Genomic DNA, 27,607 nt, shown 5'->3' with positions numbered 1-27,607 from the left:
AAATGGACCAAGACAGTTGTCTTTAAATGTGATTCTATTTATTTTCTGGAGGAGCACACTCTTGGATCTAAATGAAGTTGTATATTATGATCACAGTAATGGACTCCAGAAACTATTGTTTAAATTCATTTCTAAAGGTGACTCACGTACTTTAACTTTCCATTCTGTAAAATAACCAACTAAGTCAAACCTTGTCATAGTGATTTTTCTAGTCTTAACTCAAAATTAGTAGCCAGTTTACTGGTGTTTGACAGTAAATTAGAGATGATTAGTAAGTATATTATATTATTTGGTCCTTATGATATTATGGAGGAAATATATTGTCCTTTAGGACTAGAAGCTAAGGGAAGAAATTCTTGGTACCTATAGATAGCTGGTAGTAGTTTTCAACAGTGTGGTGCTTGGTGTCCAGCAAGCTGGTGACCATTCTTTGCTTCCACAAATACGTTTGACTGCCTGAGATTTTCCTTCTGTACTAGGCACCAGGGATATAGTAGTGATCAAGACAGACTTAGTCCCAATCTTCCTAGAGCTTGTAATTTTCAGCTGTGGGATGGTAATTTGCAGTGTAGGACCCCGCTACAGTTGCTCACAGAGGGATATGAGGAGATATGATGAAGCTGAAATTATTATATGTTTGGGAAAGAAGACATTCTGAATACAGTTTAAAATTAAATGTTAAATTAACATGTCAGCCATTGTTGCCACTGGATATCCTCAGTTATGACTCTGTTTTACTTAGCTATGAGCTAAGTGGCCAAACTTTTTTTTTTTTCTTCTTTCAGCTTTAATCCTTGACTTACCTTAGAAAGTTGCAGGACAGTTGATTGCAATTGGTCTTTCATACTGTCTTCTTGGGCTTCTACAGGGTTTTTTACTGTAGTTGTTTGCCAGAGACTTTCCAGTGACATTTGAGAAATGAGATCTGTCTTATTCATGTGGAGCTGGTTTCTCTGTGATGTTCACTGAACTTCATCTTGGCCCTTGCCAGAGATCTCTATTTTTACAGCTATGTGCGTCATTGTCATTTCCAGCTGATAGATGCCTGAATACAAATTGACATCCTTCCTGTTTTAGGATTTGTGGGGCTTGGCTCAGGCAGCTGGATAGGCAGCAGGGAAGGTCACTGAGAATAAGAGGTTGGGCTCTGAGCTCTTTCCTTGTCTCCACACAGCATTCTAAATGGTGGCAGATGCACTTGGCACAGCTGTGGAGCCCATTCCCCTGGTTACCTGTCCTCAGTCTTCAGCTTCCTCACTGCCTTTCTGCAGTGTTTGAAATCTGACCTTTACTATAATTTTCAAAACTGTGCCTTAAAAAATATTATTTCTGGGGCCGGCGCTGTGGTGCAGCGGGTTAAAGCCCTGGCCCAAAGTGCCGGCATCCCATATGGGCGCCATTTTTAGTCCTGGCTGGTCCACTTCCAATCCAGCTCTCTGCTATGGCCTGGGAAAGCAGTAGAAGATGGCCCAAGTCCTTGGGCCCCTGTACCCTTGTGGGAGACCCAGAAGAAACTCCTGGCTCCTGGCTTCGGATCGGCGCAGCACCAGCCGTTGCGGCCAATTGGGGAGGGAACCATAGGATGGAAGACCTCTCTCTCTCTCTGCCTTTCCTCTCAGTGTAACTCTGACTTTCAAATAAATGAATAAATCTTTTAAAAAATATATTATTTCTTTGAGAGGCAGAGAGAACAAACAGATAAGAGAGCTCGCATCTGCTCAAATGTCTGCAACAGCCAGGGCTGGGCTGAGGCCAAAGCCAGGAACTGGGAATTCAATCCAGGTCTCCCATGTGTGTGGCACAAAACCCAATCACTTGGTCCAACTTCAGTGCTTCCGGGGATCTGCACTGGCTGGAAGCTGGGATCAGGACGTGGAGCTGGGAATGGAACTCTGGTACTCTGGAATGGGACGCAGGTATGTTAACCACTAGACTAGATGCCTGCCCTAAAAAACTGCACTTCTCTCCTGCTTCCTCTTCACTGGTTGCTTCCTCCCTTCGCATCTTCCATTTCTTTCTTCTGCCCAGTACTACAGGCATCTTCCCTAACTTTATTGTGGTCATCCACTCTGGTCTGTTCCTTTATTCTCTTGCCATTTCACCTTTGTTCCCTCTGGTGTCACCTCCTTTCACCTTTTTTCATGCATTTGTTTGTCATATATTCATTTATTTGGCACCTCCTGTGTGCTTTAGATTGTGCTAAATTTTTGGAATACAGGAGTGAATGATATACACACAGCTCTAGTTAGGAGTTTACAGTGAATTTCCCAGTTAATTTATAGATTATAAGTGTGAAATGTTTTAAGAAGTACTAGTTGCTATGAGAGCATGTAATTTAGGGACCTGTCCTAGTTTAAGTGGTCAGTGAAGTCTGTCTTAAGGAGATAATTTTTAGCTGAAATGGGAAGGATGAAGAGGAACTAATGAGGTGGCAGCAGGGACAGAACACTCTCAGTATTCCAGTCACATTGGCTTTCCTTTCCTTGTTTGAATTCCTTCCTTCTTCCCACCTCAGTAAGTATAAGATTCAAGTTATCTTTCCTCCATTCCGCCCAAATTCCTCCCACATTGTAACCTCCTGTTTCCCCAGATCAATGGATTAGAGAGCTTGGTGTTACTGATTTTTTTTCCCCAAGATTTATTTTATTTATTTGAAAGAGTTACAGAGAGAGGGAGAGACAGAGAGGTCTTCTATCCGCTGGTTCTCTCTCCAAATGGCTGCAGCAGCCAGAGCTGAACCATTCCAAAGCCAGGAGCCAGGAGCCAGGAGCTTCCTCTGAGTCTCCCACCCTGGTGCAGTGGCCCAACGACTTGGGCCATCCTCTGCTGCTTTCCCAGGTGCATTAGCAGGGAGCTGGATCGGAAGTGGAGCAACTGGGACTTGAACCGGCACCTATGTGGATGCCGGCGCTGCAGGCTGGGGATTTAACCTGCTGTACCATAGCACTGGTTCACTGATTTTCTTTTAAATGGACCTGAGATTTGCCCTTTCTTTGTTCCCACTACCATTGCAATTTAAGAAGACATTATTACTTCATAACTGGATACTACATTAGTAGCTAGAGTTCTTGTTTCAGCGTTTTTCTCCAGGGCTTCCTTTCCCCACCCTCTTTACTGTCGCTATAATGGACCTTTCTTTACCCAAGACCCATCTTTTAATCATCTTACTCCCTGGCTGAAAAACCTAGCATAAATTCCTGATGCACAAAATCAAGATTATCCTTAGTTGGATCTTCTGTTACTGATCCTCAGAGCACCCCTCGCATTTTCTCAGTACACACTTTTGGGGCAAGCAGATGTCCTGACTGCTCCTCCTGTAAACAATGCTCTTTAACTTTTATGTCACCATATCCAGGTCTTCTCAGGCACTCTAGTTCCCACTGATCTCTTCCTCGATGACCTCTTACAGCTTTCACAGTAACACCTTACTTTGCATATTTCATACGTGTTAACGTCATTCCTGACCTAAATTGTAAGAATAGAAACATGTCTTGTAGCGATTTTATATATTATAGTTTGGAATTCATCAAATGAGCACTTAAAATGCTGTAGTGGTGCTCAGAAGATGGATTTTGTTACTGTTTAGCGGACACTGCTTTCATTGCTAATCAGGGACTGCAAGCTGTTAGTGCTGTAATCTTTCTGCCTTGTGTGTCGAGTTTAACTGGAATTGCCAATAGACACCAATCTAGACTGAAACAATAATAATTCATTTTAATGTGTTCTAAGGCTTCAGCTTTTTTTTTTTTTAAGATTTATTTTATTTATTTGAAAGGCAGAGTTACAGAGAGAGGTAGAGAAAGAGACGTCTTCCATCTGCTGGTTCACTCCCCATATGGCCACAACTGTGCCGATCTGAAGCCAGGAGCCAGGAGCTCCTTCCAGGTCTCCCATGTAGGTGCAGGGGCCCAAGGACCTGGGCCATCCTCCGCTGCTTTCCAAGGCCATAGCAGAGAGCTGGATCGGAAGTGGAGCAGCCGGACTCAACCAGCACCCATATGGGATGTTGATGCTTCAGACTAGGGCTTTAACCCACTGTGCCACAGTGCCAGCCCCCAGGGTTCTTTCCTATGAGTTTAATTCTCATTTTTCACAGAGCTAGTCAAGGATTCCTTCTGAGATTCCAGATATTTGTGTAGTGCTTTCCAGTTGATAAGTTTTGTTGAAATGAATCATCTCATTTAATCATTACATCTTCTTAAATTATGTGGTACTTATTATGCAAAAGAAGAAACGGAGGTATAAAAAACTTAAATGAGGGGGCTGGCATTGAGGCACAGCGAGATAAGCTTCTGCTTGTGATGCTAACATCTCATGTTGGAGCACCAATGTGAGTACTGGATGCTTTGCTTCCAATCCAGCTCCCTGCTAATAGCCTGGGCAAGCAGCAATGATAGCTCAAGTGCCTGGGCCCCTGCCATCCATGTGAGAGATCCATATGAAGTCCCGGGCTCCTGGCCTCGGCCAGGCCCAGCCCTGGCTGTTGCAGACATTTGGGGTGTGAAACAGTGAATGGAAGATTCTCTGCTCTCTACTCTGACTTTCAAATAAATAGATAAATCTTAAAAAACAAAAACCCCAACCTTAAATAAGTGTGGGTTTTCCAGCTAGTGTAGAGTAGAGTGTATACTGAAACTAGGCTTGCTGACTTAAAACTCACTTTCTAATAACCTCATTTTTTTTTTCTAAGGAACCCACCCTTGATGGTAACTTAACCATTTTCTATGGGAGACTTTGTCCTTTGTGTTTTAGTTTAGCTGCTTTATAGAAAGAATGCAAAAGATACACTATTTTTAAGGGCTTAGAATGTCAGTTAATAGGATTTGCATTGGTATCTTTCCAAGACCTTTTCTTTAAATGGAATTTGCTTATGGATGAAATGACAAGTGACACCTAAGCTGACTGGTTGGGTATTAATTAGTTACTATGCACATCTCTGATCAACTGTGTACCCAACACCACATCTAGATAACCAAACTGTTGTTTGCCTGGCCAGCAGAAGCCAGGCTGAGGTCAAATGTTGAAATGTCATACTGACATACTCACTGAAGGATGTGTAAGCCTGAGAACGTGAGAATTTCTGCCTTGTGTTGGCCTGGTTGTTTGGCACAATGATTAGGTTACTACTTAAAACTCTCGCATCCCGTATCTGAATTCCTGGGTTCGAGTCCTAGTTCCACTTCCTGTTCCAACTTCTAGCTAATGTTCACTCTGGGAAGCAGAAGATAATGGCTCAGGTTGTTCCGTCCCTGCTACCCACATAAGTACTGAGTACCTGGCTCCTGGCTTTTACAGGCATTTGAGGAGTGAGCCAGCCAGTGGGAGACCACTGTCTTTCTGTCTCTCAGCCTTTCAAATAAATACATAAAATATTTTTTAAAGGTTTCCACCTCTTGCTGGTTCTATTTGATTACAGTGGCATGTCACCTATAAAGGTTTGAAAAACGTGTTTCATGTTCTTACCATCCTTGGGAGCAACAGAGTGGGTGTTTAGACCAAAAAGGCTACTTCCTGAAGTGTTTATGCAAAGGATCATTTTTAGAGAGTTATGTGGAATGGAATTGGGTCTGACGTCAATTCTCAGTGCGCTTTCTCTACCCTGGAGGAATAGTCCATATGTAGAGACAGATGTGAGACTGACGTCTTTTTTACATATAAATAATGCTGGGAGAAAATGAGAACACTGCTGTGAGGTAGAGGCTGGGGAAGAACAAGGTTTATTGTAAGTCAGAGATAACCAAGTTCTTATGAGCGGTGTTAAAAATCTGATTCAGTTATACATAACCTGTGAGCCTAAATATGTACAAAATGTAAGTGTACAATATGTAATCATCGTCCAGGGCCAATAATAGAACATTCTCAGCACCCAAAAAACTCCTCCAGTAATTCCTTTTGATCTCTATCCACACTCCACTTTTGGAGAGAGTTTCCTGACTTTTATGGTAATAATTTCCTTATTTTTCTCTTAAAATTTTCACCTTTCTTGTATGTCCCTAAATGATTTGGGTTAGTTTTGCCTGAGTCATACTGCATTTATTCTTGTGTGTCTTGGTCCTCTCACTTACTGTTTTGTTTGCAGTAATCATACATGCACACATGTTACTGCAGGGAGCTATAGTTCTCTTACTAGTATTTCATTGTATGATGTACTACAGTTTATTTTTCATTTTACAGTTGATGATTGATTGTTTCCATTCTGGGCCAACTACAAATACTACTACTGTGAGCATTGTCAAACTTGTCTTTTGGTGCAGGCATTTTTTTTTTTTTTTTTTTTTTTGGTTATACATTAGATTGAACCATATAAAACGATGACCCTTTGTGGATTGTCAAATAGTAATGGTTTGGTATGGTTCAGTCTAATACCTATGAGTAAATTATTGGATCATAAGAACTATATGTGTTCAAAAAATTTTTAAAGATTAATTTATTTATCTGAAAGGCAGAATTAAGAGAAGCAGACTGAGAGAGAGAGAGAGAGAGAGAGAGAGAGAGAGAGAGAGGTCTTCTGCTGGTTTACTCCCCAGATGGCCGCAACTACACCGATCCGAAGCCAGGAGCCAGGAGCTTCTTCCTGGTCTCCCACATGTGTGCAGGGGCCCAAGTACTGGGGCCATCTTCTACTTCTTTCCCAGGCCATAGCAGAGAGCTGGATCAGAAGTAGAGCAGCTGGGACTTGAACCAGTGCCCATATGGGATGCTGGGACTGCCGGCGACGGCTTTACTTGCTAGGCCACAGCACTGACTCTGTGTTCAGTTTTTGTAAGATTCTGCCAAATAGTTTTCTACAGATCTTATGCCAATGCAGTCTCCTATCAGCAGTAATTGTTGCTCTGGATTCTGGACAGCACTGGTTATTGCAATTTTTTATTGTAATTTTACTATGCCTTTCCTGGTTACTAATGAGATTGAGTAATTTTTCATTTATTTTGGCCATTTAGATTTACTCTTGTGAAGTGCCTATTTAACTCATTTGCCCATTTTTCTACTTGGTGGTTTCTTTATCTTTCTGATTAGACAGAGTTCTTTATATAGCCTAGATAAGAATCCTTTATGGTAAAATATATTGCATATGTCTTCTCTATTCTGTGGCTTGTCTTTGTACCTATTTCATGGTGTCTTTTGATTAACAGATTTGTGCATTCTCAATTTTAATGTAGTCATATGTATCCATCATTTCATTTTATGATTAGACTTTTAGTGTCTTGTCTAAAAAGACCTTTTACCCCAAGATCTTAAAGATATTATATTATCTTCCAAGAACTTTGTTGCTTTGCTTTTTACTTTTATGTTTATAATCCATCTGATTTTTATGTGTGGTCTGAAGTTGAAGTCCAGTTTCACTTTCCCCATAAAGGATTTCAAGTTGTCCCAGCTCCAGTGAGTGAAAGAACCAATCCCTCTCCACTGCTTTGTGGAGTCACTTCTGTCCTAGTCCAGGGTCCATATGTGCCTGCCTCTGTTCTATGCTCTCTATTCTCTTTCATTGGTCTGTTGATATAGTCCTGCACTGATAATTCAATGTTGTAATTAAGCTTAGTTAGTAAGACTTCTACCTATCCCTTCAGTTTTAAGAGGGCCTTAATTGGTTTTGTTCATCTGCATTTCCATTTTAGAATCAGCTTATCAAGTTTACAGTTTTTTCATTTGTATTGATATTTAATATATCACTCAATTTGTTTAGAATTGATGACTTTATAATAATGGGTTTTTCATCTAGGATTAAGGTATATTGCTCACCACTAAGGACTACTTTATTGTCTATTGAAATGTGGGGATAAAATTCACCATTTCAGTATTTTTTATTGTAAAATATACATAACATCATAGTAGCCATTTTAGGTACACAGTTTGGTGGCTTTTAGTTCATTCATGAAGTCAATACAGCCGTTACCAATATCTGACTTTAGAGCATTTCTAATACAACCCCTGAAAACAACCTGTATCTTTTGAGTAGTCACTTCCCAGTCACTAGCACCCTCTGCTTGCTTGCTTTCTTTTCTTTCTTTTTTTTTTTTTTTTGTAAAGATTTATTTATTTACTTGAAAGAGTTATACAGAGAGAGAGAGAGAGAGAGAGAAGGAGAGGCAGAGAGAGAAGGGAGGCAGGGGGTGGGGTGGGGGGAGAGGTCTTCCATCCACTGGTTCACTCCCCAACCAGCCGCATCGGGCAGAACTGTGCCGATCTGAAGCCAGGAGCCAGGAGCTTCCTCCGGGTCCTCAATGTGGGTGCAGGGGCCCAAGGACTTGGGCCATCTTCCACTGCTTTCCAAGCCACAGCAGAGAGCTGGGTCAGAAGTGGAGCAGCTGGGACGTGAACCAGTGGCCACATGGGATGCTGGCACTGCAGGCAGCAGCTTTACCCGCTATGCCACAGCACTGGCCCCACCCTCTGCTTTCTATTTCAGAGATTTTACCCAGGGTACTTCAAAAAGTCTGCAGAAAATGGAATTAACAGAATTAACAGATAACTTATTATGGTTAAAAATATTTTAAAATTCATCCATATGTTGGTCTTTTAAAAGTTCATGAAAAATACATATTACGAAAAAAATATTCATGGATTTCAAAATTGTTTTGCACCAAAATAAACTTCTTTGTTGCTTTTGAAAAACTTAAGTTTTTTTTTAACATAACTGTTTTTTAATTTGAAAGGCAAAGATAGAGACGGAGAATTCCCCCTGATGGTTCACTTCCCAGATGCCTGCAAAAGCTAGGGCTGGGCCAGGCCAAAACTGTAAGCCTGGAATGCAAACCAGGTCTCCCATAAGGGCTAGCAGATACCCAACTGCTTAAACCATCACCTGCTGCCTCCCAGGGTGTGCATTAGCAGGAAGCTGGAATGGGAGCAGAGCTAGAATTTGAACACAGGTACTCTGATATGGGGTGCAAGCATCTTCAGTGACATTTTAACTAGCAGACCAAATGTCTACCCCTAAACTTAACCTTTTAGTTCTGTTTCTAACAAACTTTTTGAAGTACACTCATATAAATGGAATCACACTGCATATAGCCTTTACATGGCCTGAAGTGTCTGTTTCTTTAACCTAGCATCATGCTTTTAAGGTTCATCCATGTGTATCGGAACATCATTCTTTTTTATGAATTCTGTGGATTTATCACGTTTTGATTATTTGTAGGTATACCACATCTTAATTATTTGGACATATATCACATTATAAATTCATCAATTGAAGGATATTTGTCAATAATATTCTATAATTTTTATAAAGAACTCTCCTTTTATTAGATTTATTCCAACACAAATATTTTTGAATTCTTACACATTTTTATAAAATGTCACTCTATTTACTGCTGATATTAGGCATATATGTCATTGGTTTTCTTGCATTCTGTGAGTCTGAAGCTTGATAAACTGTCTTGGCAATTTCAAAAATTTATATTCTTTTGGACTTTATATGTGAAAATCATATCATGGTAATAAATGAGTTTTATTTCTTTGCATTTCTTCTGGCCTTTGCTGCTGCTGCTTGTCTGACCCTGCTGACTAGACTCTGTAGTACAATGTTGAACAGTGTAGCCCGCCCCCTGGCAAAGGTGTTTTTTTTTTGGACAGGCAGAGTGGACAGTGAGAGAGAGACAGAGAGAAAGGTCTTCCTTTTACCATTGGTTCACCCTCCAATGGCCGCCGCGGTAGGCGCGCTGTGGCCGGCGCACCGCGCTGATCCGATGGCAGGAGCCAGGTGCTTCTCCTGGTCTCCCATGGGGTGCAGGGCCCAAGCACTTGGGCCATCCTCCACTGTACTCCCGGGCCACAGCAGAGAGCTGGCCTGGAAGAGGGGCAACCGGGACTAGAACCCGGTGTGCCGGCGCCGCAAGGCGGAGGATTAGCTTAGTGAACCGCGGCGCCGGCCTTTTTTTTTTTTTTTTTTTTTTTAAAGATTTATTTAATTATTTGAAGTCAGAGTTACACAGAGAAAGAGTCAGAGGGAGAGAGGCCTTCTATCTGCTGGTTCACTCCCCAATTGGCCGCAATGGCTGGAACTGTGCTGATCCGAAGCCAGGAGCCAGGAGCTTCTTGTAGGTCTTCCCATATGGGTGCAGGGGCCCAAGGACATGGGCCATCTTCTTCTGCTTTCCCAGGCCATAGCAGAGAGCTGGATCAGAAATGGAGCAGCTGGCCGGTGCCGCGGCTCAATAGGCTAATCCTCCGCCTGCGGCGCCGGCACACCGGGTTCTAGTCCTGGTTGGGGCGCCGGATTCTGTCCCGGTTGCTCCTCTTCCTGTCCAGCTCTCTGCTGTGGCCCAGGAGTGCAGTGGAGGATGGCCCAAGTGCTTGGGCCCTGCACCTGCACGGGAGACCAGGAGAAGCACCTGGCTCCTGGCTTCGGATCAGCGCGGTGCACCGGCCGCAGCGGCCATTGGAGGGTGAACCAACGGCAAAGGAAGACCTTTCTCTCTGTCCCTCTGTCTCTCTCTCACTGTCTACTCTGCCTGTCAAAAAAAAAAAAAAAAAAAAAAAAGAAATAGAACAGCCATATCTCAAACCAGTGCCCATAGGGGATGCCAGCACAGCAGATGACGGCTTTATCAGCTACACCACAGCACCCCTCTGCCCCCCCCCCCCCCCCGCAAAGTTTTAAGAGGATCTGTTCCTGAACACATGGCTCTCTTTCTGTCTTCTCTTGATCTCTGTCTCTTGATCTCTCTCGCTCTCTTCTTGATCTCCTTCTTATGCTCCTCTTTTTTTTTTTCCTTCGCCCCTTCCCTCCATTCTGTCAGGTTTCCCCCAATAAACTCTCTCTTAATAAAAGAAAAACAAAAACAGTGTAGCTATAGCTTGCAGCTTTAACTTATTCCTGATCTCACAGGAAAAGTGGTCAACTCTGCACCATTAAATAGGAGATTTGCTGTAGATCTAGGCCTTTGTCTTAGCTGAAGCCTGACCAACTAAAAGGAAGGTTTTTTTTTTCTTTTATTTTTTAAGAAGCATTTAGATGAACTCCTGACAGCCCTTGTCTCTGATTCACTCATATTTGGCAATATTGAGATATGACTGTTGAAGTCATACTGACCTGGTTCCAAAAATGGCTATTCTTTATGCTCATGTGATTTTGGTCAGGACTGTATATCCTTTTAGGGCAGAAACTGTATTATTTGTATCATTACCTCTAACTTAATTCCTAGTGTATCACAGGAGCTTAATATAGGTATGTTGAAAAGTGAAGTTATTTAACTTGTCTGAGTCTTGACTTTCTCATTTATAAAAGATAATCTCATATAGCCTTTGTTAAAGTTACTTTAAAAATAAAACATGTTGGCCGGCACCTTGACTCACTAGGCTAATCCTCTGCTTGCGGTGCCAGCACCCGGGTTCTAGTCCCGGTTGGGGCACCAGTTCTGTCCCGGTTGCTCCTCTTCCAGGCCAGCTCTCTGCTGTGGCCCGGGAAGGCAGTGGAGGATGGCCCAGGTGCTTGGGCCCTGCACCTGCATGGGAGACCAGGAGAAGCACCTGGCTCCTGGCTTCAGATTGGCACAGCGCGCTAGCCGCAACACGCCAGCTGTAGCGGCTGCTTGGGGAGTGAACCAACAGAAAAAGGAAGACCTTTCTCTCTGTCTCTCTCTCTCTCTCTCTCTAACTCTGCCTGTCAAAATAAATAAATAAAACATATAAAATAGTTGACCTGTAAAAAAATTTGGAAAATATTAATTTTCCTCCATTGAGATTTACTTTCCTTTAGCTGGCTGCATAGTGATCTTTTTTCTACTTTGCAGGTCTTATTTAACCTTAGAGAAACTTGTGTATTTAAATATATTTTTTAAGTTAAAACTTTTTTAAAAATGATTTATTCATTTGAAAGACAAGGAGAGAGAGAGATATCTTCCATCCACTGGTTCACTCCCCAGATGACTGCAATGGCCAGCTCTGAGCCAGGCTGAAGCCAAGAACCAGAAGCTTCATCTGGGTCTCCCACATGGGTGGCAGGAGCTCAGACACTTCCATCTTCCACTGCTTTGCATAGGCCATTAGGGAGCTGGATTGGAAGTAGAGCAGCTGGCACTTGAACCTGTGCCCATAAAGGATGCCAGCATTTCAGGAGGTTGCTTTAACTGCTGTACCACAATGCCAGCCCCATTAAACTTAAAAGTTTTTAAGAAATTGAAGCTTAAGAATTATCCCTGTGGCTGCTAAATATTCTGATGGCTTTGAGATGAGGAGAATGCGATTATGGTTTAAAATGAACTATTTAACCACAGAAGGCTCCTATGAGTTGTTATAGCGTGTTCCTTGAATTAATCAATTTTGTATTAGGCGCAGTACCAATGTGCTTTTAAGTGAAATGTATGAATATCTTCCTGTGCATACCTGCAGTGACTTAGTATATCCATGTTTTGAGCAACTGGATGACCATAGTTTTGCTAATCCTGTGTATTTTTCATAATCTTCACTCCTGCAGTCCGGATAGCTCAGTTTTATGGAACTTTTACTAAGGGATGGTTCCACTGTCTGTGTCAATTCTGTTGACTGTTTGAAGGAGACTATACATATGATATTTCTGTACCACCAGGAAAGTGTGGTGTTACCTCTCACAACAGAGCCATTCTTTTTCAGTCCCTGGAATAAGAAATGACAGAGGGAGGGAACAGTGTGAGCAGAAGAGAGGTTCTCTAGACATAGTTGTAGAATCTTGTTGGCTTCTGACTATGGTGCTAGAGAGACTTAAGAACCCAAACTAGACTCACCACCCAAGGCTTACATGGATGTTTGGCTGGAAGAATGCATGCTCTGCTTCCCAGGGGCCTATCCCAATATTCCTGTCTGGGTGGAGAGAGCACAGGTAACATTGTCTGAGGGTCTGGATGTTTTTTCCTGTAGAAACCCTTTGGGAATTCTTAGGATTGCAGTTGATGTTCCTCATCCCGAAGGAATCTTCACCATTACTGATGATGTGGCCTTTCTCCATTTCAGATCGATATCAGTAAATGCCATTATTTAGTGGATTTGGACACCCCGAAAGAAACACCCCGGGAGCCAAAATATTCATCCAATAGAGAAGAATGGATCAGCCTGGCCTATAGACCATTCCTTGATGCTTCCAGGTATGTGGTTTTAATCGTAAGAGATGCACTAGGGATTTTAAGAGTAGAAATTCGATTCTAGGATTGAATAGCTTCTGGTCCTGGGCTGACTCTGGCAGCCATTGCTTTCCTTTTTTGGGGGAGGGGGCAAAATATCTTCTGGTTTTCTCCAGTTTCCTGAGGACTTTAAAAGTGCTTTTTTTTTTTTTTTTTTTTTTTTTGACAGGCAGAGTGGATAGTGAGAGAGAGACAGAGAGAAAGGTCTTCCTTATTGCCATTGGTTCACCCTCCAATGGCCGCTGCGGCCAGCGCATCGTGCTGATCCGAAGCCAGGAGCCAAGTGCTTTTCCTGGTCTCCCATGCGGGTGCAGGGCCCAAGGACTTGGGCCATCCTCCACTGCACTCCCGGGCCATAGCAGAGAGCTGGCCTGGAAGAGGGGCAACCGGGATAGAATCCGGCACCCCAACTGGGACTAGAACCCGGTGTGCCGGCGCCGCAGGCGGAGGATTAGCCTGTTGAGCCACGGCACCAGCCAAAAGTGCTTTCTTTTTCAACGAACCAGAATGCAAAATGTATTCTGGTATCACTGAAATGAAAGGATCCAGGTAAAACTGATGGATGTATTGAGGAAAATTCAAATAAGTGTTTGACATTGATTATTTTTTGGCAACCAAAATCAAATCTCTTCACAGAGAATATTCTGGCACTGTCAGGAAGATTAAGTGGTCTTTGAGGAGCTAGAAGTTTGAACCCACTATTTTTAAGCTTAGCCAGAGTATAGAGACCAGATAGACAGAGCTTGGTGGGCTCTTCAGAAAGATCTCAGGATTAGTGGTAGGGGATCAGAACCTTCAGATGAAGTAGTAATAAGGAAGTTAAGTGTGGGGGGGGGGGAGGGGCAGTGTCAGGGTGTCTGTTGGCAGAGGTCCAGGTAAATATACAAAGTTAAAGAAATTCAGGGGGCCGGCGCCGTGGCTCAACAGGCTAATCCTCCGCCTTGCGGCGCCAGCACATCGGGTTCTAGTCCCGGTCGGGGCGCCGGATTCTGTCCTGGTTGCCCCTCTTCCAGGCCAGCTCTCTGCTATGGCCCGGGAAGGCAGTGGAGGATGGCCCAAGTGCTTGGGCCCTGCACCCACATGGGAGACCAGGAGAAGCACCTGGCTCCTGGCTTCGGATCAGCAAGATGCGCCGGCCGCAGCGGCCATTGGAGGGTGAACCAACGCAAAAAAGAAAAACTAAAAGAGCAGGTCCTGAGAGACAGGTCTGTTGCTCAAACAGGGACTCGTGTCCAGGATGGGGCTCCAGAAAAACTGAGTGAGCACAGGTGCTGGGTTGAAGTCTGAGGAACCAGAATACATGACAAGATACCCAGACAGCAAGTGAAATGTGGAGGAAAAGGCCAGGATCCCTAATTGCCAGAACAGAGGTAAATAGTTCTTCACAGGCAGGCAAGAGTCTGGTTATTTTAAGTCTGCTCAGTCAAAGCTGGACCAGGTGGAAGGCTGAGATGTTGACCTGGAAACTAGGCTGATCTCAGAAGTGAGGCAGGAGCTGAGTTTGTAGGGCTGCAGGAGCTGGGCAGCTGTCTTAAAGCACAGCTTTACGTCTCTTCAGTGACTTTGTGGGTAGTTACAGCTGGAAGCATGAGGGGGATGCTTGGGGAGAGGAGAGCAGTCAGGAGGCTTCTGGGTTTCAGAGAGATTTTCAAATATAAATCTTGAACCACAGTATCCTATAAGTCTTTCTATAGCCTGAAGCCATTCCCTTCAGGACCTGAAGAGCCTTGATGTGAAATTTGGAGGAGTGCTATCGCTACATAATGGGGAATAATGCTTCTTTTCAATAAATATGTACATTTTTAAAAATTTTAGTTGACAATAATTATACATATATATGGGATACAATGTGATACTCTAATGCATGTATTCAGTGTTTGAGGATCTAATCAGGACTATTAGTGTTTTTCTTTTTTTTTCAATTTTTTTTTTTTGTAGCAGTTTATTTAAAATTTGCAAGGCAGAGTTATAAGAGAGAAAAGGAGAGATTTAATCAATCAATCTGGTATCTGCTAGTTCCTTCCCTAAGTGGCCCCAATTGGGCCAGGCCAAAGCCAGGAGCCTGGAACTCCATCTGAGTCTCCCACATGGGTGTTAGGGGTCCAAGCACTTAGACCATCTCCAGTTGCTTTCCCAGGTGCATTAGCAGGGAGCTGGAAGGGAAGTGGAGCACCAGGACTTGAACCGGCACTCATATGCAATGCCGTTATCGCAGGCGGTAGCTTAACCCACTGTGCCACAATGCTGGCCTCTAGTGTTTCATTTCTTTAAACAGTTATCATGTTATGTGGTAAATTGTAAAATAAAGTAACCTCCTGTGCCATAGGACACTAGAACTTATTCCTCCCACTTAACTGTATTTTGGTAATTGTTGTCCACCCACTCACTACCCCATCCTTGCCCTTCCCAACCTCTGGTGACCACTAGTCTGCTCTCTGATGATGTGAAGAGACAGAAAGAGATCTTCCATCCATTGGTTCATTCTCCAAATGGCCACAATGGCAGGGACTGGGCCAGGCTGAAGCCAGGAGCTGGGAGCGTCTTCCAGGTCTTCCATATGGGTGCAGGGGTCCAAGTACACTTGGGCCATTTTCCTCTGCTTTCCCAGGTGCATTAGTGGGGAGCTGGATTGGAAGGGGAGCAGCTGGGATTTGAACCAGCGCTCATATGGAATGCCAGCATCACAGGTGGCAGTTTTATCTGCTATTTCACAACTCCAGCTGTGGTAGCTCATTTCTTTTTAGCTCTAAATAACATTCCATTGTCTGAATGTACTAAATGGTATTTATCCATTCACCTACCGAAGGACTTTCTGGTTGCTTCCAAGTTTTGGCATTTTTCTTAGTTCATACTGCTATAACAAGTTACCAGACTAATTTTTCAGGGTTCTGAAGACTAGAGGTCTAAGATCAGGGTGCCAGCAGAGTCAGGCCCTGGTGAGGGCCCTTTGCCAGGTTGCAGACAGCCGATTTCTTGTATGGTCATGTGGCAGAAAGAGGATGGACTAGCTGTCCAGGCTCTTTTTATAAGGGCACAAGTCTCATTTTTGAGGGCTCATGACCTAATTACCTCCCAAGGATCTACCTCCAAATACTGACATTTTGGGGATAGATTTCAACTTAAGAATTTTGAGGGGACACATTGAGTCCAAAATGGAAATTATGAATAAAGCTGCTGTAAACATCTTGAGTTTTTGTGTGCTCATAAGTTTTTAACTCCTTTGGGTAAATACCAAGAAGTGTGATTGCTAGATTGTATGGTAAGAATATGTTTAGCATTGTAAGAAGCTGCACAGCTGTCTTGCAAAGTGGCTGTATTATGCCACATTCCCATAAACAATGAATGAGAGTTCCTGTTGCTCTGCATTTGAGATGGTTGGCATTTTGGATTTTAGTCATTCAAATAGGTGTGAAATGGTATCTTATTGCTGTTTTAATTTCCATCTCTCTAATGATATATAGTGTGGAGCATGTTTTCATATAGTTATTTTCCATCTGCTTCTTTGTGGAAGTATTAAAGTCTTTGGCCCATTTTTTGATTAGGTTATTAGTTTTCTTATTCTTGGCTTCTTTGTACATTTTGAATATCAATCCTTTATCTGGTATGTCTATTTTTTTAAGATTTTATTTATTTATTTATTTATTTATTCAAGAGTTAGAATTACAGACAGTGAGATGGGGAGAGAGAGAGAGAAAGGTTTTCTTTTTTTTTTTTCCTTTTTTTTTTTTTTTTTTTTTTTTTTGACAGGCATAGTGGACAGTGAGAGAGAGACAGAGAGAAAGGTCTTCCTTTTGCCGTTGTTTCACCCTCCAATGGCCGCCGCGGTAGGTGCACTGCGGCCGGCGCACCGCGCTGATCTGATGGCAGGAGCCAGGTGCTTCTCCTGGTCTCCCATGGGGTGCAGGGCCCAAGGACTTGGGCCATCCTCCACTGCACTCCCTGGCCACAGCAGAGAGCTGGCCTGGAAGAGGGGCAACCGGGAGAGAGAAAGGTTTTCCACATGCTGGTTCACTCCCCAATTGACCTCAACGGCCAGAGCTGAGCCAATCTGAAGCCAGGAACCAGGAACTTCCTCCAGGTCTCCTACGCGGGTGCAGGGGCCCAAGTGCCTGGGCCATCCTCTACTGCTTTCCCAGGCCACAGCAGAGAGCTGGATCATATGTGGAGCAGCTGGGTCTAGAACTGGTGTCCACATGGGATGCCAGTGCCACAGGTGGAGGATTAACTTGCGCCACAGTGCTGGCCCTCAGATGTCTTTTATAAGTACTTGTTTCCACTCTGTGGCTTCTCATTTTCTTGATAGTGTGTTTCACAGAGTAGAATTTTTTTTTAATGTGTATGTATTTGAAAGATATAGATAGAACTCACATTTGCTGATTCACTCCCCAAATGCCAGCAGTATCCAGATCTGGGACAGGCCAAAGCCAGAAACCAGAAACTCAGTCCAGGTCCTCCACATGAATGTGGTTTTTGAGTCATCACCTATTGCCTCCCAGCACGTACATTCGCAGTAAGCTGGAATTGGGTGTATGGTTGGGCTCAAACCCAGGCACTCTGACATGAGGGATGCAGACAGCCGAGGCACTATATCTTAATTGCTGTGACAAATGCCTAATCAGAAATTGTTAATTTTTATTAACTATCAATTCTTTTTTTTTCTTTCATGAATTGTACCTTTAGTATTATTCAAAAAGTCATTACCAAACCCAGTATCATTTAGTTAGTTTTTCTTATATTGTATATTCTAGGAATTTTATACTTTTGTATTTTATGTTTAGGTCTATGATTCATTTTGAGTTAATTTTTGTGAGGGGCCTAAGGTCTGTGTCAAGACTTATTTACTTATTTAAATTTTTTAAATTTAATTTTTTATTTAAATTTATTTAAACTTATTTACTTATTTAAACATTGGGATATTTAGCTATTCCAGTACTATTTGTTGTAAATACTGTGTTTTCTGTGTTGTATTCCTTTTGCTCCTTTGTTAGAAATTTATGATTGACATATTTACATAGATCTGTGAATTTTCCTGGGTTCTAGATTCTGTTTCATTAACACATTTATTTATTTTTTCACAAGCACAATTTCTTTTTTTTTTTTTAAGATTTATTAATTTATCTGAAAGTCTGAAAGAGTTACACACAGAGAGGAGAGGCAAGGAGAGAGAGAGAGGTCTTCCATCCACTGGTCCACTCCCAGTTGGCCATAATGACCAGAGCTTCACCAATTTGAAGGCAGGAGCCAGGAGCTTCTTCCAGGTCCCCTGCATGGGTGCAGAGGCCCAAGGACTTGGGCCATCTACCACTGCTTTCCCAGGCTATAGCAGAGAGCTGGACTGGAAGTGGAGCAGCCCCCAGAATTTCTTGATTACTGTAGCTTCATAGTAAGTCTTAAAGTCAGAAAGTTCCTCTTTTTTTTTTTTTTTTTTTTTAAGACTATGTATTTATTTGAAAAGCAGAGTTACAGAGAGGCAGAGAGAGAGGTTAACTCCCCAAATGGCCACAACAGCCAGAGCTGAGCCAGTCTGAAGCCAGGAGCCAGGAGCTTCTTCTGGGTCTTCCGTGGGGCTAGGGGGGAGGTACAGGGGCCCAAGCACTTGAATGATCTACTGCTGCTTTTCCAGGCCATGGCAGAGAGCTGGATTGGAAGTAGAGCACCTGAACTCAAACCAGCACCCAAATGGGATGCTGGCACCATAGACCAGGGCTTTAACCTACTGTACCACAGCACCAGCCCCTCCTCTAGCTTCCTTTTCTTTCAATATGGTATTGGCTATTCTGGGTCTTTTGCCTCTTCATATAAACTTTAGAATCAATTTTTCGGTATCAACCTGCTGGATTTTGACTGGCATTGCAATGACTCTGTAGAGCAAGTTGGGAAGAACTAACATCTTGACAATATTAAGTCATCCTATCCATGAACATGGAATATCTCTGCATTTATTGATTCTTCTTTGATTTTTTTTTCAGTAGAGTTTTACAATTTTCCTCATAGATCTTGTACTTATTTGGTTAGATTTTAACCTAAGTATTTCATTTTTGAAGGTGCTGCTGTAAATTGTATTGTTTTTGTTTCAAATCTACCTGTGTATTACTGGTATATAGGAAAGTGATTGACTTCTGTATGTTAATCTTGTATTCTGCTATATTGCTATAATTGCTAATTAGTTCCAGCCAGCAGTTTCTAAAACTTTTTCATCATCTCAAACTGTCATTTTTCTTTTTCGTTTTCTTGGGATAAGGGAAATATAAATAACAGGCATGTTGATAATACTGACAAAAATAACCTTTTATAGAGCTAAAAACTGATGATGTAGGAGAAAGGAAAGAGTTTCTTTTTCTTTTAAAGATTTATTTATTTATTTGAAATTCAGAGAGAAGGAAAGGCAGAGAGAGAGAGAGAGGTCTTCCATCCTCTGGGAGTGATCCCCAAATGGCCCTAACGGCTGGAGTTGCGCCAGTCTGAAGCCAAGAGCCAGGAGCTTCCTCCAGGTCTCCCATGCAGGTGCAGGGGTCCAAGGACTTGGGCCATCCTGCTTTCCCAGGTGATAGCAGAGAGCTAGATCAGAAGTGGAGCAGCTGGAACTCGAACTGGTGCCCATATGGGATGCTGGCACTGGAGGTGGTGGCCCCAAAAGAGTTTCTTGAGCAGTGCCCTTAAATTCAGTAAGAAGAGGTGCATAAGCAAATAAAGGATCAGCTGCAGATTGACACACTGATCATCTGTGTACAGCCTTGTCCAATGGAACTTGCTGCAGTAATGGACATGTTCTATGTCTGCACAGTCTAATACAGTAGCAACAACCAAGTATGACCTTTGAAATGTGGCCAGTATGACTGAGGACCTGGATTTTAAGTTTCATCTAGTCTTAAATTTAATTTAATTTAAATAGCCATGCATAGCTAGTGACCACTGACTGGACAGTTCAGAATAGTACCAGGCAGTAGGAAGGGGTAATGATGGGAATCTGGACATTCTGTTTTGATGGCATCACTTTTCTCAGTGAGGTAAGAAGTGAGGTATCAGCTGGGAATGTAGTATAAGGGACAAGGTGCTACAGATTGGAGGCAAGAGAAGAAATATTTGAGGAGGGTGAGGGACAAAGGAGATAGAAAAAGATAGTTGACTGAAGGACAAAATCGAGACTTCATTTGAGTTTTATTTATATTTATTTTTAAATTATTTTGTTTATTTGAAAGAATGACAGAGAGAGAGGAAGAGGCAGAGAGATCTTCCATCTGCTGGTTAACTCCCCAAATGGCTGTAATGGTGAGTGTTGGCCAGGCAGAAGCCAGGAGCCAGGAACTCCATCCAGGGTTCCCACACAGGTAGTGGTGATACAAGTACTTGGGCCATCCTCCACTGCCTTCCAGTGTGCACTAGCAAGGAACTGGATCAGAAGTGGAGCAGGGGCTGGCATTGTAGTGCAGTAGGTTAACCTGCCTCCTACAGTGTGACTCATACGTGTCTTGGCTACTCCATTTGCAATCCCTGCTAACGCGCCTTAGAAGGCCGCAGGAGATGATCCAAGTTCTTGGGCCGCTCACCAATGTGGGATACCCAGATAGGGTTCTTGGTTCCTGGCTTTGGCTTAGCCCAGCCCTGGCCATTGAGACCACCTGGGGAGTGACCAGCTGATGGAAGATATCACTCTCTCGCTCTCTCTGTAACTGCCTTTCAAGTAAATAATTAATTCTTTTTTTTTTTTCTTAAAGACTTATTTTTCATTTATTTGAAAGGCAGAGACACTTGGTGCAGGGGCCCAAGGACCTGTGCCATCCTCCACTGCCTTTCCAGGTGTATCAGCAGGGAGCTGAATCAGAAGTGGAGCAGCCGGGTCTTGAAATGGCCACCCATGTGGGATGCCGGCATTGCAGGTGGAGGCTTAACCCACTAAACCACAATGCTGGCCCATAAATAAGTCTATTTTTTAAAAAGATTTCTTTATTTTATTTGAAAGGCAGAATTACAGAGAGGCAGAGAAAGAGAGAGAGAGAGGTCTTCACTCCCCAATTGGCCGCAACGGCCAGAGCTGTGCCAATCCAAAGCCAGGAACTTCTTTTGGGTCTCCCATGCAGGTGCAGGGTCCCAAGGACTTGGGCCATCTTCCACTGCTCTCCCAGGCCATAGTAGAGAGCTGGATCAGAAGTGGCGCAGTGGGGACTCAAACTCGTGCCCATTTGGGATGCCAGCGCTGCAGGCAACAGTTTTACCTGCTATTCCACAGCACCAGCCTTATAAATAAGTCTTAAAAAAAGAGGAAGAAGAGGAGGAGCAATCAGGGCTTGAATTGACACTCCAATATGGGATACTAGTTTTGCAGATGCCAAATTAACCTGCTGTTCCACAATGCTGTTGTAGACGCCATCTAAGTTTTAAAGGAATCCAATGTGGGCTTTTTTTCCTCCAGTTAACATGAAGCCATACATACAGGTGAGGCACAAGACAGGTTCATTTAACCAGGGTTAGTTTTTTGAAAACAACATTATTGGAGTATAATTCATGTACCATACCATTTATCCATTTGAAGTGCATGATTAAATGATTATTAGCAAATTTAACAATTTGTACAACCATTACTACAATTCAATTTTAGAACACATTATCACCCAATAAAATCCCTCATTCCCACCCCTAATTCTGGGGCCGGACCCACTAATCCAGTTGGTGTCTGTATGGATTTGCCCTTCTGCATGTTTTATGTCAGTGGAATCATACAGTTCATGGAATTTTCTGTCTGGCTTCTTCCACTCAGCATGTTTGTGAGGTTCATTTATGTTATGACATACAGTCATGCACTGTGTTATGACGTGTCAGTCACCAGTGGACCGCATGTATGAGGGTGGTTCTGTAAGATTTATCACCTGGTGATGTCTTGGCCCATCTTAGAGTGTATACACTCTATGATGTTGGCATAACCATGAAATCAACTCATGGCACATTTGTGAGAATATGTCCTTGCTCTTAAGTGACACACAGTTGCATATTAGTAGTTGTCCCTTTTTAATCGTTGAATACTACTCTATTGTTTATTCCTCTGCTAGTTAATAGATGAATATATTGGTTTTTTCCACGTTTTGGCTATTAGAAATAGCACTGCTGGCTGGCGCCATGGCTCAATAGGCTAATCCTCTGCCTGCGGCACCAGCATCCTGGGTTCTAGTCCTGGTTGGGGCGTTGGATTCTGTCCCAGTTGCTCCTCTTCCAGGCCAGCTCTCTGTTGTGGCCTGGGAGTGCAGTGGAGGATGGCCCAAGTGCTTGGGCCCTGCATCCGCATGGGAGACCAGGAGAAGCACCTGGTTCCTGGCTTCGGATCAGCGTGGTGTGCCAGCCACAGCGCGCCAGCCGCAGTGGCCATTGGAAGGTAAACCAACAATAAAGGAAGACCTTGCTCTCTGTCTCTCTTTCTCACTGTCCACTCTGCCTGTCAAAAATAAATAAATAAATAATAAAAAAAAGAAATAGCACTGCTATGAACATTCATGTGTATATTTTGTGTGCAGGGTTGTGTTTTAGTCAACAAAGTTCAACAGAGTGTGAGAGGGGTAAAAGAGTTGAAAGTTTTGCAGAGAAGTGATATAATGGGTTACTATGGCATTAACATGGTAGCACAGGGAAGTCACTGAGGAAGAGACAAATGAAGTGTGGGTGGGTGGGTGGGTGTTTAAAACATCGGTAATGCAGCTGAGCAAGAAAGAGGCAGCTTTGCTGATAGGAAGTTCTCTGCACCACATGTTTTCTTTGGTGCCTGGTCTGTTACCCATATTTGGTGTAAGTCTGTTTGCCTTATTTTTTTTTTTTTTTGGTAAGATTTATTTACTCTTTCAAATATTAAAGAGTTAGACAAATAGAAAGAGATCTTCCATCTGCTGGTTCACTCTTCAAAGGGCCACAATGACCAGAGTTGGGCCATTCCAAAGCTAGAAGCTTCATCCAGGTCTCCCATGTGGGTGCAGGGGCCCAAGCCCTTGGGCCATCTTCTGCTGCTTTTTCACAGGCCACTAGCAGGGAGCTGGATCAGAAGTGGAGCAGCCAGGACACAAACCAGTGCCCACATGGGAAGCTGGCTTTGCAGCCTGTGGCTTTACCCACTGAGCCACAGTGCCAGCCACTTGGCTTCATTTTTGAGTTGAGAAAACCAGCAACATGAGACCTGGGCCTGAGAAATTGCCTGGCTGTCAGGGAACAGCAGATCTCCAGTCTTCCTGTTAATTGGGGGATATCCTTGTGGGCTTTTCTTTTCCCACAAATTATGCCCAGATCATATGCTGAGAAAGAAAGAAACCCCTTGGCTAGCATTGTGGCATAGTGGGTTACTCCACTATGATGTCAGAATCCCATATGGGTGCCAGTTCAAGTCCAGGCTGCGCCACTTCTGATCCAACTCCCTGCTAATGCACCTGGGAGAGCAGTGGAAGATGGCCCAAGTCCTTAGGCCCCTGCACCCATCTGGGAGAACAGGATGAAGCGCCTGGCTTTGGTCTGGCACTTGTGGCCATTTTTGGGAGTAAACTATTGGATGGAAGAACGCAGTTTCTCTCTGTCTGTTCCTCTCTCTCTCTCTCTCTCTCTCTCTCTCTCTGTAACTCTGCCTTTCAAATAAATAAGTCTTTAAAAAATATCTGTTGAATTAAGAATTGAGGAGATAGAGATGGTATGCAGGCTAGCAGTTAAGATGCCCATGTACTGAAATGGAATACCTGTGTTAAATTCCTGGCTTTGGCTCTTGCCTCCAGCTACCTGCTAATGCACACCTTGGGAGACAGCAGTAATGACTCAAGTCACCATGTTTCTGCCACCCACATGGGAGACCTGGATTGAGTTCCTGTCTCCCAAATTTTGCTTGTCTTGGGACCAGTTATTGCAAACATTTAGGAGTGAACCAGTGAATGGGGAAGTGCTCACTCACTGTCTCTATTTCCCTGTTCCTCTTTCTCTCTCTTTTCCTCTCAAATTAAAAACAAAACAAAACAAAAAAACTGAACAGGTACAGTTCACATGAAGGTGTGCAAAGTACAGTGAGGTCGGAAGACCTGTGATTTAACCTTGGCTACTTGCTGTTAGTACCTCTCTGAATCTTGAGTTTCCATATCAGTCAAACAGAAGTGACAGCATTTTATCTACTTTATGGGAAGGTTGTAAGGATTAAATGTGAGTAGATACATCAAAGTGCTTTTAAATTTGGAAGCATTATAGAGATGTCAGGATTTTCAATTAATCAGCAAGCTGCCAAAATTATGCTGAGTTTCTTTACATCGATTATCCTCAGCATTTTCTTGTATCTAATGGCCTAACTGCAAAAACAGCAGGATCCTACAGCCTGCTTTGCCACAGCAATTTATATCTGTCACACCGTGACATCTCATGTTGCTGACTTTGGCCAATTAAGTTAGACTCTACTGTCAGAGTCTGTGTGCCTGAGAGCTGCCACTCTGAGCGTGAAATGCTTTGGGTACCATGACCCTGAAATGCCTCCAAGCCTGTTATATTTCCTCTGATTTCTTGACACAGTGGTCTTAGTACTTGAGCAAATTTATATAACAAGGAGAAATAGTGGTGCCATCCAGAAGAGATGACCTTGATTGGATGAGGCCTTGGGTCCAACTGTTTGCTGGGTCTTTCTAAGAAAAGAAGGTTATAAAAAGTCTGTGACATAGCCTCCTGATCTTTTTAATTAATTTCTCAAAGGTTTAAGTCCCTAAAATCTAAATCTACTTTCTCTACAGTTCATTTCTTTGAGAACTTTTCTTCTTTCTTCTATTGTTTGTCCATCTGTCATTCATCCCAATCAGTAAATATTTACTGGACATTGCTAAGGTCTGTGATGGATCTTAGGAGATAGTGATAGAAGAAACACACCAGGTCCCTGTCCTTTTGGACCTTGCAATATAATGGGGAGCCAGCACTAAACAAATATCACACATATCAGTGTACAATTACAAAATGTGTTAAGTGCGTTAAAGTACAGGTACAGCATGCTACGAGAGGTATGAGCAGCAAGAAGACACCTGGAGTCTTGTTATGTCTGCCCCCCTCCCCAGAAACCTTTTATTTCAGGAGTACAAACTTCATGCATTTCATAAGTACAACTTTAGGAACATGGTGATTCTTCCCACCCCTCTTCCTCTTCGCTCTCCTATTCCCATTCTTATTTTTTACTAAGATCTCTTTTCAATTAACTTTATACACATATGATTATACTAAGTAAATTAAGCCAGTTTGTTAGGCACACTTGGGAATTATAAAGTCTGTTAAATATCTGTTATGTCCTTGCCACAAAGTTAACTTCTTTTAAGAGTGCGAAAGAAGTGATTTAGACAGAGATTTTTCTCTTGAATAACAACTTTTGTAGGAAGTCCTACACATACAAGACAACTTGAAAATTGTGTAAGACCATAGAGATGCCACATTGTCAGCTAGAACTTTGAAGACAGGCGAGGAGGAGGAGGAGCACATAGAAAAGGCTTCCTGCAGGAAGCAGTGCCTGTGGCTCAAAGGAAAAGTGGGATTAAATCAAGGCTGATGGTAAAGAGGAAAGGATCACTTAATTTAAGGTGAAAAAATACTGAGTGTAAGTAAAAGATCAACAGAAGGAGCTGGTTGGATGTGAGGCTCAAGAGTCAGTATCCAAAGTTTAGTTTCCCTCTGTGTTTGAATTTGCTGTTAGGTAACCTATATCCTCCAAATCAGAACTCCTTTGACAGGGTCTCTGTCCTGTGCAAATTGAGATATACAGTCATCTTGCTTCATTGTGACCACCAGACAGAGACTGCTCTCAAAAACGGGAATGGGAGCTGAAGCAACAGCTATCGTTCTTTTGCCTGCAGTCTATCTTTACCATGTGGATTTGCCCAGTTTGCTTATTTGATTTCATTTGCCGAATTACTTCTGATTATAGCCTATGTTGGGCCCCTGCTATCTGAAAGGAAAGCAATCAAGATAGTTTGAAAAACAGGAAAAAAAAGAAAACAACAGCAACAAAAAAATAGTTTGAAGACAGTACCAACACTGTAAAAAATACATATATATATATTTATATTTACACTCCCAAGTATCCATATCATTGGAGAGTCCACTCCAAGGAGAAACAACCCAAAGATAATTAGGACAGTTTTGTGATTGGGGTAAATTTAGCGATTCTAAACACTTGTGAGTATGTGAAGATGGTTTTCTGTTGAGACTGTTGCAAGATAAGCGAAGCCTTCACTGTTGGACTCAGGGAGAAATGTCCACTCATAAGGCTGAGTGTGTTAGCCCCTTAGCAGCATGGCAGCTCAGCTGTTCATCTGCTGCTTTTCCTTATCGACTTCTCTGCTTAGTCAGAGGCCTAGAAAACCCAGACGCCATTAGCATGAGAGAGGATCGGGTACAAGATCGTAACCAAGTTCTGGTGTCCATTTGCATATTGTTGGTACCTCAGCTGCAGCCTCCTCTCTCTCTTTTTGCCCTGTGATTGGCTCATTCTATGAAGGCTTATCAGAAGCAGACATTAGGCATAGCAATCAGGATGCCCACATTCCGTGTCAGAGTGCCTGGTTTGATTTCTGGACTCTAGGAGGCTCAAGTAGTTGGGTACCTGCCACTTGTGTGGATTGAGTTCCTAGCTTCCGCCTGACCAGTCCTGCCTGTTGCTGGCATTTAGGGAGTGAGCCAGTGGATGGGAGCTCAGTGTGCCTGTCTCTGCCTCTTACATAAAAATTTTGAGAGAAAGCTTTATTAGGCTCTCAGGATATGGGCCCTAATCACATTGACAGTATCACTTTTTAAACCAGACAATTTGTCACTCTGTGGCCATCTCACATTATATACTTTCTAAAATAAGAGAGGACATTTTTCCTGTCTTTGAAGCATGATATAATTGCTGCTTGTATAAAATAGCTCCACAAGTGGGTGGATGTAATGCCTACTCTGAGGTTCCCTAGAGGGGAGTGAAGGGAGTGTGTTGCAATAAATTATCAGTGTAGTGCTAGGCTCCTTTCTCAGTGCACTGAGGAGTGTTGAGCTGTGGAGACTGGTGGGAATACCTCACTAGGATGTTGCAGTTGGCTTGCTGAGCAACAGGGCCCGCTTGCTGCTTCAGAAACAAGTTGGGAGGCTTCGCGTGGCCACTTTCCACCCACTGTTTCCTCCTTCAGTATAGGTTCCTGTTGTCTTGCTTGCTTTGTTTTCGCCTGTGGTTTCTGGAGTGTGCGATTTTGTTCTGCCCTATTTTGAAGCACAGTAACCTTGTCTCACTGAATTTTAGACTTGCTTGAAGACACTGTAGGGGACTTAGGGCAGGACTGCAAAGTCCTACAACTGTGTACTTACAGGTGAAGAGTAGAAGCAAGGAAGAGTAAGAAGTTAACCTTTTCGGCTGGTATAGTAGGAAAGAGGCCTTTTCTAGTTGCAGGCGCTCTCCATCAGTAAGGAGGGGACTGTGCTGATAACAGGTGCGGCTTGCTTCTTTCAGGGCCTGGCACAGGAGTTTCTGTGGCTATTGAACTTTTGCTGCTCTGGAGAATTTTTAC

The 27,607-nt window shown here is 43.0% G+C and overlaps 1 protein-coding gene across 3 annotated transcripts in view; it reads left to right on the top strand.

The window, feature by feature from the left end:
- ALG9 (ALG9 alpha-1,2-mannosyltransferase) overlaps positions 1-27,607 on the top strand; it is a 102,966-nt gene that overhangs the window by 56,424 nt on the left and 18,935 nt on the right. For all 3 annotated transcript variants that reach the window (XM_062196991.1, XM_062196993.1, XM_062196992.1), the window contains one exon: positions 12,931-13,061. In XM_062196991.1, the coding sequence (XP_062052975.1) occupies positions 12,931-13,061 (131 nt within the window). The remainder of the gene's footprint in view (positions 1-12,930; positions 13,062-27,607) is intronic.

Source organism: Lepus europaeus, chromosome 7 (genome assembly GCF_033115175.1).
Source record: "Lepus europaeus isolate LE1 chromosome 7, mLepTim1.pri, whole genome shotgun sequence".
Taxonomy (NCBI): Eukaryota; Metazoa; Chordata; class Mammalia; order Lagomorpha; family Leporidae; genus Lepus; species Lepus europaeus.
This window is presented reverse-complemented; position numbering and strand designations above follow the sequence as displayed.